Consider the following 13,057-nt stretch of genomic DNA (forward strand, 5'->3'; position numbering starts at 1 on the left):
TGCCAAAAGTTGCATGTGGGGTTTTCTGACAGCGGACTGTGGAAGCGGTCGCGAGAGCCACCTGTCACTTACTAATGACTCGCAAAAGCATCGCCTGACTCGGGACCGTGATTTATTCAACTTTCAATCCTACCTGGAGCCCCTTTAATGTAAGGACTTGGGTGACTGTGCTCTTGACACAGCATGGTAAACATTTGACAGAATGTTTTGGACAGGAAATTATGCCTTTTTGGACCGTAATGTCAAAAATGTTATTTGTCTCCAAATTGTTTTGTTACATTACAATCCATACAGTAAGTAAGAGCAGATCAGAATGTTTCCATGACCTTTTACCAGTTATTACATATGGTATAGTCGAGGTCATTTACATCTTCAGTGCTCCTAGTGTTTTGGATTGTGTTCTGTCCTTGGTTGCAGTGAGAAGGTAGTAAATGAATGTTTCCTTCAGAGTGGTTCAGAGTCCTTCAGGTGGTTCAGTCCATCAGAGATTCTCCAATCGGACTTGTTGTCCATGGTGCAATTTTAGAGCAAATGACTGAAACCAGCACCAACCAGCAAACAAGTCCAGCTCTTTGGTGTGTGTGTGTGTGTGTGTGTGTGTGTGTGTGTGTTTGTGTGTGTGTGTGTGTGTGTGTGTGTGTGTGTGTGTGTGTGTGTGTGTGTGTGTGTGTGTCTGTGTGTGTGTGTTTCTGTGTATCAACACAGTAAACAGTAAATCCTTACTGTTCCTTTTTTTGTAAATTGTTACTTTTCATTCTGAAACTGTGATTCCTTTTTTGTAGTAAAAGTAAAACCGTGGATGTTGTGTCCTGTATAAAATGTTTTTATTGTATCAATCTCGATATTGATTTTTTTGTTTCATTATTTCTTTTCTTGTGGATCATTAGTTGTCTAGTTTGTCAATAAAATTGAATCTCATTGGGAGATAACTGTTGCCTGTCTTGACTTCTCCACAGTGTTGTCAGATATACAATAATTATCGTATTTGTACCATATTTTTGTCCATTTTGTCCTCTGTACAATCAAAAAAACATGATGTACGATAATTTCAGACTTGTCATTCAGTTCATTTAGATGCCTTGAAACAACAATTTGGGTCTTGCACGATAATTTCCTCCCAAAAAGCCCAATACAACGATAATTTTGAGGTTTTGGTACAATAATTCAGCATTTTCACCTGGCAACACTGCTTCTCCACAGAGCAAGGTTCCCACTCCTTACAAAACTGACAAAACTTTTCCATGACGTTTTTTTTTAGGGCTAAATATGAAATGTGTCCCCTTTCAACTCAATAACTTAAAGGGACACTGTGTGAGATTTTTAGTTGTTTTTTTCCAGAATTCATGCTGCCCATTCACTAATGTTACCTTTTTCATGAATACTTACCACCTCCATCAAATGCTAAGCATTCATTATGACTGGAAAAATTGCACTTTTCTTACATGAAAAGAGGGATCTTCTCCATGGTCCGCCATTTGGAATTTCCAAAAATAGCCATTTTTAGCTGCAAAAATGACTCTACTTGGATCATACTAGGAAATGTTTGTTTATTACTTAGTAAACTTCCATGTAAAGATCAAATTTGGCAATAGGCAGCCCAGTTTCAATGAGCAGCATAGTTGCAGTACCTTTTTTGACCATTTCCTGCACAGTGTCCCTTTAATAGCCCATGGAATATTTAGACACCTTTTGTAATATCAGTAAAAATCGCCCAGAATGAAAACACAAACCCTGAAAAAAGGGTACATGTACAATTTATAGATCACAATACATTCAGTGTATTAATTGTTTTAAAATAAAAACATGAAATGTATGTCATTTGCCAAATGAACATTTGGACATTCATACAGTTACCGTCTCTACTCGTCCTCCTGTCATTCACCACAGCTCATGTAGGCCTAACGGAGGCCACTGACAAGAGTGTGTGGCGTAGAAGGTTATTGAACCTCCCTCCCCCTCATGCAGAATAGGTATGGCTGAGCTATCTTCAGGACCCTGTTTCTCGAAAGCATCATTGCTAACCAGTAAGCAACTTACTAGGTTTCCAATGGGAAATTACATTGCAACCAAGTAAGTTGCTAACTTAGTTAGCAACGATGTTGTCAAGAAACGCACCTCTCCTTTGGCTCAGGATGCTTATGTTCTTGTCAACTAAAGGAACCGAAGCAAATGATGGTTCTGACACAGCTGTTAAATATTAGTGTTTCTTCCAAGATCTTCAAAAAAAAATATCGAAGCTTGACTTTGCTAATTCACTCAAAAAAGAAAAAAAAATCCTGAAAAAAATGAAAGAGAGCAAATCGCAAAATAAAAGGTCAAAATGAAGATGTAAAATTGGAACTAAGACAGACTGAAAAATGACTACGTGTTGAAACCAAATCTGCAGTGGCAACGTGTCTGATTATCTACGTAAGTAGGCCTAGCCAGTGTATCTATTCTAAGGAGAAATTATCGACCAAGGTTTCATACCTCGAGACAACGTCACCAACAGAACCAAGACACAGACACCAGATAGTATAGGTCCATATGTAAGTTTTGGAACATTTCATATAGATTTTTCCATTTGCTGTTTTTTTTTACTTCTAGGACCTCCCCGAATACAAATCCACCTGTTTCCATTCTTTCCCTTGATATTTAGTGGCAAATCCAAGATGGAAATACAACAATGCCACCTCATTATAGTTTTTAATGACAAACATGTTGAGAAACGTACAGTCACTCAATGTACCCAGATCTATTCAGCCTACATTGCCCTAACCCTAAGGCAAAGTGCAATAGAACTATTTTGTCAAAATTCAGTTTAGACTGAAAAGGCCTTCATTACACCTACTTTCTCTTGTAAGAAAGCCATACGGTCAAAATAAGTCCTGTTCCCCCCATATGATAACTCCAAGGCCAGACTGCATCAGGCACAGAGAGATTCTCTGTTTCAAACCAGTTGGTAACAAAAACATTCTGCATATTGGGCCTCCAGAAACCAGGGCAGACACACAGAAAAGAATGGTATGGTCAGACATATGTAGCCTGGTGACGCCATCCTACGTACTTCCACCCAAAGATGGAGTCAACAGTCGGCTGTCACCCAGGCTGGGACATTTGTAGGGCTAACACTCAAATTTAACAAAGCCACAGAATCACTAAAAGGCCATATTCACTCTATCATATCCACATGACCTGAACAGTGGCTAAAGCAGCCTATATCAGGCTGACCTTATACACATGATCTAAACACTGGATATAACATGTTGTGCATACAAAATATTTAAAATGGGTAATTTAAAATATTCAACAATACACTTTTGTGATTGTGTTCTTATTTCGCAAAATATTCTACAGTTGTCTCATGTTATATTGCATTAGAAATCCAGTGGTGGCAGCAGAAATGACTGAAACAACAAAATTCAATGATTGACTTTATTTAACGATTTCACTAACTGATTACACATGACATGAACCGAACAACAAATAAGCATTTATTTGAAATGAATCAAGTAAGCATAGAATCACTAAACATATTTTAAAACAATTAAAATCATTTAAATATCACATACATACATACATACATACATACATACATACATACATACATACATACATACATACATATATACATACATACATACATACACAGTTGTTACAGTGGTAATGACGTGATCAGTTACATACTGAAAAGTCATTTAAGCATCTTCATGTAAGTACTTTTTATAATATTTAATCAAACTTTCCAAAAACATATAATAGAGTTGTAATGCCTTCATAAAAACTAAGCATGATGACATAGCTGCACTGTGAACTATTATATAAGCCCAAACATTCTAGTCATAATTTGTAATTTTTAAATTTCAATATTATGTTTTATGTAGGCTACATAGTGTATATGACTAATATATATATACTAATACATGTACTGTACAGTCCATGACTATGGAAATGAACTGATCAAAAATAGAGTGTAATTATGATGTAAGAGGTGTTGCAGCTGTACAATATAGGAGGCAGTGAAGCACATCACTAACAATCAACATCATAAATTAAGAAAGAGAAAAAAGATATAACCTCCCAAACAGAGTGTCCACTGTCTATGTGGACTGGGGAACTTCTGGGCCTCACACTATTCTGTTGGAGGACATGAAAACATACAGCAGATAACTCGTTATTGAAATTCAGATACATACAGTTTAGCCAGATTTAATGCACACAAACAAACTTAGTACTTTGACTAAAAAACACACATGCACGCACACACTCACATACACACTAAGCCAGACCTTTTGTGGTGCAGATGAAGTTGAGTTTTTCATTCTCTTCCAGACTGAGCCACTTGCCCCCATGTCTTCCCACTGCTCCCCCTCTTGTTTCACAGCAATGCTCTGATTCTGAGTTTGGGGCCCAGTTGCAGTAGCAGACTGCGTCTCCATTGACCCAGAACCAGAAGCCAAAACTGCATTCGTAGCGCAGGCCCAGCCACACATGGGGAGATGAGGCTGCTTTGGCCCACCCCTCCACCCAGCGCTGGATGTGCACAGTAGACACAGACACCAGGTCCACATGGTGCTCTCTGCAGTACTGCAGAGCCTCCATCCAGGTCTTGTTCTCAGGGACCAGAAACAGGTTGTCTGGGAGAAATAAGGTCATTGGCAATTAGTTTTCTCCATTTGTTTGGCTTATGCTACTATAACACAGTGGTTTTCAAAGTGGGGGCCGGGGACCCCTGGGGGGCTGCAGAAGGGATGCTAGGGGGGCCGCAGAAGGGATGCTAGAGGTGCCGCGGAAGGCTGGCAGAAAAAGTATAGCACATCAAAATAAACAATTGATTAAGGTGCACCGAAATAAACCACAATCAGCTAAACAATATTACCATTAGTTAAAAACTGCATAATAATCTATTGCAACTATGAACATTATAGTTATTTTATATATCCCAATGGGACACGGACACACATACATAGACTATGGTCGTGAAAGGGGGTGCTCAGAAAAAAAATAGTATAGCTTGACCCATGTAAGGGGGGCCTTCGCGGGAATCTAACGGTATATGGTGGAGCCTTGTCATGGTAAAGTTTGGGAACCCCTTGTATAACAACAACAACAATGGTAATCAATCATCAGCATCATCAAAGTACACTAACCTTCATTCATAATGTCAACAGAGCTACTTGGTGATGATGTATTTGGGCGGCCTTTTCTCTCTCCATAGCACCGGTACTGGCCTGCCTCTTCTGGCAGTGTGATGCTGATGGTCTGACTGGTCTCACCAGGAACTGGACTGTTGTCCTTCAGCCAGACATACTGATGCCAGTCTTCAAACTGGGTCACACTGCACTTCAGAGTGACGACATCTCCAGAGTAATGAGGACCTGGAGGAGACGTGACCTCCACTGTAGCAGCAGGGAGATCTGAGGGATGACAAAAGGCACAAATTGGGAAATAAAATAGAAAACAAAAAAATACAGGATGTGTGACATGCTGTTTTAGCAGTGTCTATCGCCCGCATTAGGGTAAAGTCTTAAAATGCTGTCAGTAATCATTGCAATGACAAACATGTTTTGAATGTCAACTCACCATTGTATATTACTTGAGCAGAATTGCTAAGTGAGGACATTTTGGAGCCATCTTCTCTCTTCCTGTATCTTCAAATCTCAACCTGGAGGCATCCAGTGACTACTGTGAAAGGGCAGTTGGCATCCAGGGAAGACTGGAGGACAGCCAGGAAAGACTGGATGACCGCAGGAAAGTCTGCATCCGGGGGTGGCAGGCTAGTTACCTTACCCACCAGTCTCAAGGGACACCCTAAACAAACTACGAAGACTAACAAAGGAAAACAACCCGAAGGCCCTCCGAGAGGCGGGGTGGAAGAAGGGCCAAACCAGACGGACACTATGGCAACGACCGGAACGGACCGAGACAACGATTGTAGGATTATGAGAAGATGCAGGTGTGGATGGGAAAAGGTGACCACCTTCAGAGGGTTAAGGATTCACCAGGGAAGGAGGAAGTGTGAGGAGGGGGCCCGAAAGCAACATTGCGCTGCAGCTGCAGCTGCGGGTCAGACAAAAGGAACCCAGAGCCAGGTCGCAAACCACAGAGCTGAGGGATCCAACGTTGCAGAGGGAAGGCAGGTCGCAGAGGAGAGAGGGACCTTGGTGGACCCTGAGTCATATGAAGGTGGCATCGATAACACCCCCAGAACACCACCAGACCCCAGAACACCTTCACATCCAGACACCCAAGAATCAAGACAGAGGACTGAAAGGAAAGAGCCAGGGAGGAGGCAGCCAGTGAAATGGCCAAAAGCCAATGAGACGGCAGTTTGGCAACAGCTGGACAAGGACCTCAGCATCATCTTGGAACACTCTCTACGCGGGCAGGTGGAGACCAAGCTGAACAGTATTGGGGACATACTGTATGAAGAATGCAGAGAAAGGTTTGGGACACTGGTAGCAAAGCGGAGCACTGGCCCAAAGCAGAAGGGGAGGAGGGAGAGGGAGATCGAGGCACTGTTGAAGAGAAGGCGTCAACTTCGAAAACAGTGGAGGAAGGCGAGTCTAGAGGAGAAGGAGGGTCTGAAGCCACTGTGGGAGGAGGTGAGAAAGAACATCGCCAGCCTACGGAGGGCAGAGCGCATCCGCAGGCGCAGAAAGCGTAAGGAGAAGGAGAGAAGCAGCTTCTTCAGGAACCCCTATCAACATGCGAGACGGCTGCTTGAGGATAAGAGGAGTGGGAAGCTGGAGATCAGTCAGTCAGAGCTGGAAAACTACCTTAAGGAGCTCTACAGTGACCCAGCAAGACAAACCCCGCTAGGACCACCAGGGTATGTTCCTCGACCGGCTCCGCCTACTCACCTCTTTGACACTGCTCTGCCCAAGCTCAGCGAGGCAGCAGAGGTTGTACGGAAAGCAAGAGCAGCCTCAGCACCAGGCCCCAACGGCATACCCTATAAGCTGTACAAGTACTGCCCAGGGATCCTGAAACACCTATGGAAGCTGTTGAGAGTCGCCTGGAAGAACCAAGTCATCCCGACAGAGTGGCAGAGAGCAGCCACTGTCTTCATCCCGAAAGAGGCTAACTCCACCACCATCGGTCAGTTTAGGAGTATTGCGCTCCTGAACGTTGAAGGCAAGATCTTCTTCGCCATCCTAGCCAGGAGGTTGACCAGTTACCTCACAAACAACGGGTACATCGACACCAGCTGCCAGAAAGCCGGGGTGCCAGGCTTCCCAGGGTGCGTAGAACATTCAGCAGTAATTGGGAGGGAAAGTAATCTCATCGCCCCCTGCTGGCAACGTTCCAAGCCCCTGCAACAAATGAATGGTTTTTTTCTTTGAAAAATTACATCTCGGCCCTGCCGACGAAGTAGAAGTAGTGGCAGTCATATTATAGGCATGTTGGCCCGTTTTATCGAATCAGGTGGTAAAATGTTCGGTTTTTCACTGATCTGAACTGATTTTAATATTCTTTAAAAAGCTAATACAGAACTACACTGACTGGCATGTGTGACGTGTTTACTCCATGTAATTAGCATAGCCAAATTAGCATAGCCAAACATGAGCCAGAGAGGTGGTTACTCGTCACCACAGAAGCCATCATATCTACTAGAGAAGTTAAAACCAAACCAAAATGATCGCGTGTATATATATTTAATAAGAAGACAATGTGGAACTCACAGGATTACAAGAATGTGAAGATATGCGAAGAACTTGCGTTCATTCGCGTTCATTTGTTTCTCTGTGTTGTCAACGAGGCGCGAAGCACAGCATGCTGGGAGCTGTAGTCCGTTTCCGACCAGATTGGCACAATTTCTATTTTTCTTAAAAGGGCAAAAAATGACTTAAGATTTTCACAGGTAGTAGTTCATCCTATTGTGTACGCTGAAAAATGTGTCTGGTGTTATAGTTCTTAGTCATATCTTTTTGGGATTTTTAAAAAAAAAGAGTTTCAATAGGGTCGCCCTGGTGTTTGGAACGTAACCGCTAGGATCGCTGTTTTCCACTTTCCCTCCCAATATGGGAGCAGATCCAGCGAGCAAAAAGAGAGAAAAGCGATCTGCATGTGGTGTGGCTCGACCTCGCCAATGCATATGGGTCAGTCCCCCACCAGCTAATCGAGTATGCCCTGGACTTCTTCCATATCCCTGCCTTCATCCGCAGCCTGGTGTCAAGCTACTTTGCAGACCTTCAGATGTGCTGCGCTCATCAAGATTTCACCACGAGCTGGCAACGACAGGATGTTGGCATTGCCATGGGGTGCTCAATCTCTCCCATCCTGTTCGTCGCAGCCTTTGAGGTCATCCTCATCGGAGCAAGGAAAATGGCAGGAGGGGTAAAGTTACCATCTGGACAAAGGCTGCCACCGGTGAGAGGCTACATGGACGATGTCACCACGATCCTCCAGACAGCAGCATGTACAGCGAGACTGCTGAAGAGGATCGACGAGCTTGTGACCTGGGCAAGGATGAAAATCAAACCTGCAAAGTCACGCAGCCTGTCCCTTAGGAAAGGGGTCAGGAGCGACCACACCATCTTCATCGCAGGTGGCGAGGAAATCCCATTGCTGTCTAGTCAGTCCATCCGTAGCCTCGGTCGGACTTACACGGCAGACCTCTCCGACAAGCAGATGGGAGAAGCAGTGAGGAAGCAGCTGGCAGAAGGCTTGGCAAGAATCAGCAAGAGCCAGCTCCCTGGCAAGTACAAAGTATGGGCTTACCAATTCATACTGTACCCAAGGGTGATGTGGCCGCTGAAAATGTGCGAGGTCCCCTCCTCAATGGCGGATAAGATGGACAGGTTAGCCAACGGCTTCATCAAGAAGTGGCTGGGGCTACCAAGATGCCTGTCGGACGTGGGGCTATTCGGGAGGAACATGTTGCAACTGCCATTGCAGTCCATCAGCCAAGGATACAGGCAGGAAAAAGCTCGACTTGTGCTTGAGCTGAGGGGTTCCACCGACCAGCTAGTGAGAGCAGCAGGCGCCCAAGTAAGAACAGGAAGAAAGTGGAAAGCCCAGGAGGAGGTCGACAGTGCCATCAGCAGGTTAAAACACCAGGAGGTCATGGGAAGAGTCCAGGAGGGTCGAGCAGGTTTGGGGAGAGGTGAGACCCCCCTCTTCTGGTCCAAGGCCTCCAAGGAGCAGAGAAAAGCCATGGTGGTGGCAGAGGTGGCAAGGACGGAACAAGAACGGCTGCGCGTCAAAGCAGTGTCTCAGAGTCGGCAGGGAAGCTGGATGTCTTGGGAAGGTGTATCAGGCAGGCCCATATCATGGGCAGATCTGTGGAAGACCCCCCAAGCCAGACTGAGCTTTTTAATCAAGTCCACCTATGATACCCTGCCTTGCCCCCGAAACCTCCAACTATGGTTTGGCACCGAAGAGAGCTGTCCCCTGTGCAACACCATCAATCATATGCCTCCAGCATATCCTCTCAGGATGCAAGACGGCGCTGTCGCAAGGGCGCTACAGGTGGCGGCATGACCTGGTACTTAAGAAACTGGCAGAGGTGGCAGAGGCATGTAGGCAACAGGCCAACAGCCAACCTCCTGCCCCAGCAAGACGGCCCATCCCCTTTGCTAGAGCTGGGGAGAACCCCAAACCTACCCATCAGAGAGCAACACCAAGACTTCTCTCTCCCGGTGGGGAATGGTCCATGAGGGTAGACTTGGGGAAACAGCTCCAGTTTCCCAGGGAGATAGTGGAAACATCGCTCCGACCAGATCTGATCTTGTGGTCAGTTCCAGACAAGACCATCGTGATGGTGGAGCTCACTGTCCCGTGGGAACAAGGGATGGAGGCTGCCAATGAACGCAAGCGTTCCAAGTATGCGGACCTGGCGGCAGAGTGTCAGGAGGCTGGCTGGAAAGCCGTTACATGCCCTGTTGAGGTGGGGTGTCGGGGCTTTGTGGGCTCGTCAACAGTTCGCCTGCTTCAAGATATCGGCTGCACAGGAGCAGGGAACCGGAAAGCCATCAAGGAGCTAGCGGAGGAGGCAGAGAGGGGCAGCTTCTGGTTATGGTTAAGGAGGAGAGATAAAGGGTGGGGGCAGAACACCTAGGGCATCAGCAGGGGTTGGCAGGGAGAGATCCCTGCCATCGCTCCGCCACCATGTCGATGTCCTGGGGTTAAAGGAGCGAAACATCAATGACTGGTGGTCCCCAGCTGATGACCCGTTCCAGCCCAAAGGTGTATAGGGAAATACACTTGCATAGAGTGCACTGGTGGAGGTGCGTCAGGCAGCAATGCCCAGCAGGAATACCAACATCCTGTATCTTCAAATTCCTGTAGCACTGGTACTGGCCTGCTGCTTGGGGCAGTGTGATGCTGATGGTCTGACTGGTCTCACCAGGAACTGTGCTGTTGTCCTTCAGCCAGACATACTGATGCCAGTCTACAAACTGGGTCACACTGCACTTCAGAGTGACGACATCTCCAGCGTAATGAGAACCTGCAGGAGACACCACCTCCACTGTAGCAGCAGGGAGATCTGAAGAATAACAAATACAGATGGAAAAACAAATAACAACCCAACAGCAAACAAGTAACTACAACATTGTATATGTTCTTTTAGTGCGGTACATAGCTCAAATTAGTGAGAAGCATTCATATATAGTCAGTAATCTATTGTGTTGAGTGTCAACTCACCATTGGATGTTATATGAACACACTTGCTAAGTGAGGATGTTTTGAAACCGCCTTCTCTCTTCCTGTAGCACTGATACTGGCCTGCTCCTTGGGGCAGTGTGATGCTGATGGTCTGACTGGTCTCACCAGGAACTGTGCTGTTGTCCTTCACCCAGACATACTGATGCCAGTCTTCAAATGATGTCACACTGCACTTCAGAGTGATGACATCTCCAGAGTAATGAGGACCTGGAGGAGACTCCACTGTAGCAGTAGGGAGATCTGAGGGGGTCAGGATGATCACAACATGTAAAAACAAACAACAACATTGTTAGAGCTAAAGCAGTTCATAATGTGATATTGCACATAATTTCAGTAATATGTCATTAAATGTGGTGACTCACCATTGAACGTAATGCTAACAAACTTGCTGATGTACGGTGCCAGCGAAGAATCTTCTCTCTGGATGTTGCACTGGTACTGGCCTGCTTCTTCTGGCAGTGTGATGGTGATGGTCTGACTGGTCTCACCAATAACTGGACTGCTGTCCTTCAACCAGACAAGACGCCAGTCTGTGTCTGTCGGTTTGACACATCTCATGGTGACTTCATCTCCGGGGTAAAAGGGACTCTGAGGAGACAACACCTCAACTGTAGGGAGAGCTGAGGAATGAGGACAAAAACAAAGTGAAAGCCCATCTGGGAAACTCCATCTCCCATTGTCATTGTGAGTCAGCACTCCACAGCACACAAGTGCTCACTGCACACAATGTAGTTGCATTTATGCCCCAAGGGAGCAGTGCAGCGGGACGGTACCATGCTCAGGGTACCTCAGTCATGGAGAAGGATGGGGGAGAGCACTGGTTAATAACTGATGACTTAAACAACACAGACAGATATAACTGACAACAATATACCATGACACAATACCATTGACAGAGGAAACATTGGTATATTAACATCACATTGGAGCCCCACACAAAGGTAAAAATCAGAAGAACATTCACACATTTTATCTCAAATACTCACCTTCATGGCAGATAACATTTAGAGGTATGTCACAGGGTTTGTCATTCCACAGACCAGAAGACAGCACTTCAACACACAACTCATTGCCACTGGGTTCCCCAGAGCTCCAGTGGCGAAAGGAAGAGCTGCTGCCATCTGACCACTCCCAGGTGTCATTGAACAGGCCGATCCAGGCATAATACTTTCCTGGTGGTAAAACGTTGTCTATCTGGTCATTCTCTGCCTGGTTCCTCACACTGGCGAGGTCTGTGTATTCCTTTCTGCAGTATCTTTGAGCATCTCTCCAGTTCATCCCATCGTCAATCAGCACATAGGGGTGTATAGGGTTTCCAACTGTAGTAATATATGGGTATTGGTTAACTAAGAAACTGCTTGCAAAGCAACTCTTGGCAATACGGTGACTAAACGACTGTTACTGCACACAACCTCATAACAAACTACTTTTGTTTGACTCACTGCATGGGTTTATGTGTGAGTGGGTGTGTAAGATTCTCCATGAATTTAATAGGTTTCTTACCATCATGGCAGATGAAAGGATATTTGCGGTCACAGTAGTAGTCATACCACCAGCCCCAATCACCAATCATCACACAGTCTTCACCAGGTCTTCCATCTGGCTGATATGGCTTATCCCACTTCCTGAACCCAGCCTCATTCTCCCCATAGAAATCCCTGTCAGCCAGAGACCACTGCCACTTAGGACTAAAACCATAGTTCATCCCAATCCAAACAGGTGCAACACCTTCTTCCTGGATTATTCTAGTTAATTTCTCCATCTCTGCCTTGTCGTCTATGGTAGCCAGATCAGTGAACTTCTCTCTGCAGTACTGCTGAGCCTCTGCCCAGGTCTTTACCTCTTTCACCACATGAAACTGACGTGGCACAGAGGAGGAGAGACCACACACACCTGAGAGGAGAGACAGGCAACGCCACATAATGTAATGTAAAGCTCGGAGTACTCAATTCCTTTTTTAAAACATTCTGCCACCAAATGCCCACATATCAGAAAAGGGAAGTGAAACGCAGAATAAGGGGTGTGAGGGGTGGTGTGAGAAAAAGAAAATTGTATGAAAGGCGTTGGCAGAGAAAGCGCCCGTTTTCCAGTCTGGTGTGGTTTTAAAGTGCTCAGAGTAAACATGCACAGCTGGCCACCAAACACCAGCAATCAGAAAGACTGGTGCAACATCTGTGCATGCAATGTTAAAGGTGTACCGTGTAATATCTTTTGTAGTTTATTTCCAGAATTCATGCAGCCCATTCACAAATGTCACCTTTTTCATGAATACTTACCACCACCACCACATTCTAAGTAGTCATTATGCACTTTAATTGCACTTCACATACATGAAAAGGGGGATCTTCTCCATCTGTCATTTTGAATTTCCAGAAGTAGACATTTTTAGCTGTAAAACTATTCATGA

The 13,057-nt window shown here is 45.2% G+C and overlaps 1 protein-coding gene across 1 annotated transcript; it reads right to left on the minus strand.

The window, feature by feature from the left end:
- Positions 1-4,257: 4,257 nt before the first annotated feature.
- LOC134459492 (macrophage mannose receptor 1-like) lies at positions 4,258-12,535 on the minus strand (the record flags this gene model as incomplete). The annotated part of the gene is made up of 3 exons (XM_063211857.1): positions 4,258-4,616; positions 11,727-11,969; positions 12,154-12,535. Coding segments are annotated over 3 exons (984 nt in total), but the record flags the coding sequence as incomplete, so codon positions are not given.
- Between the last annotated feature and the right edge of the window lie 522 nt (positions 12,536-13,057).

Source organism: Engraulis encrasicolus, chromosome 12 (genome assembly GCF_034702125.1).
Source record: "Engraulis encrasicolus isolate BLACKSEA-1 chromosome 12, IST_EnEncr_1.0, whole genome shotgun sequence".
NCBI classification, from domain to species: Eukaryota; Metazoa; Chordata; class Actinopteri; order Clupeiformes; family Engraulidae; genus Engraulis; species Engraulis encrasicolus.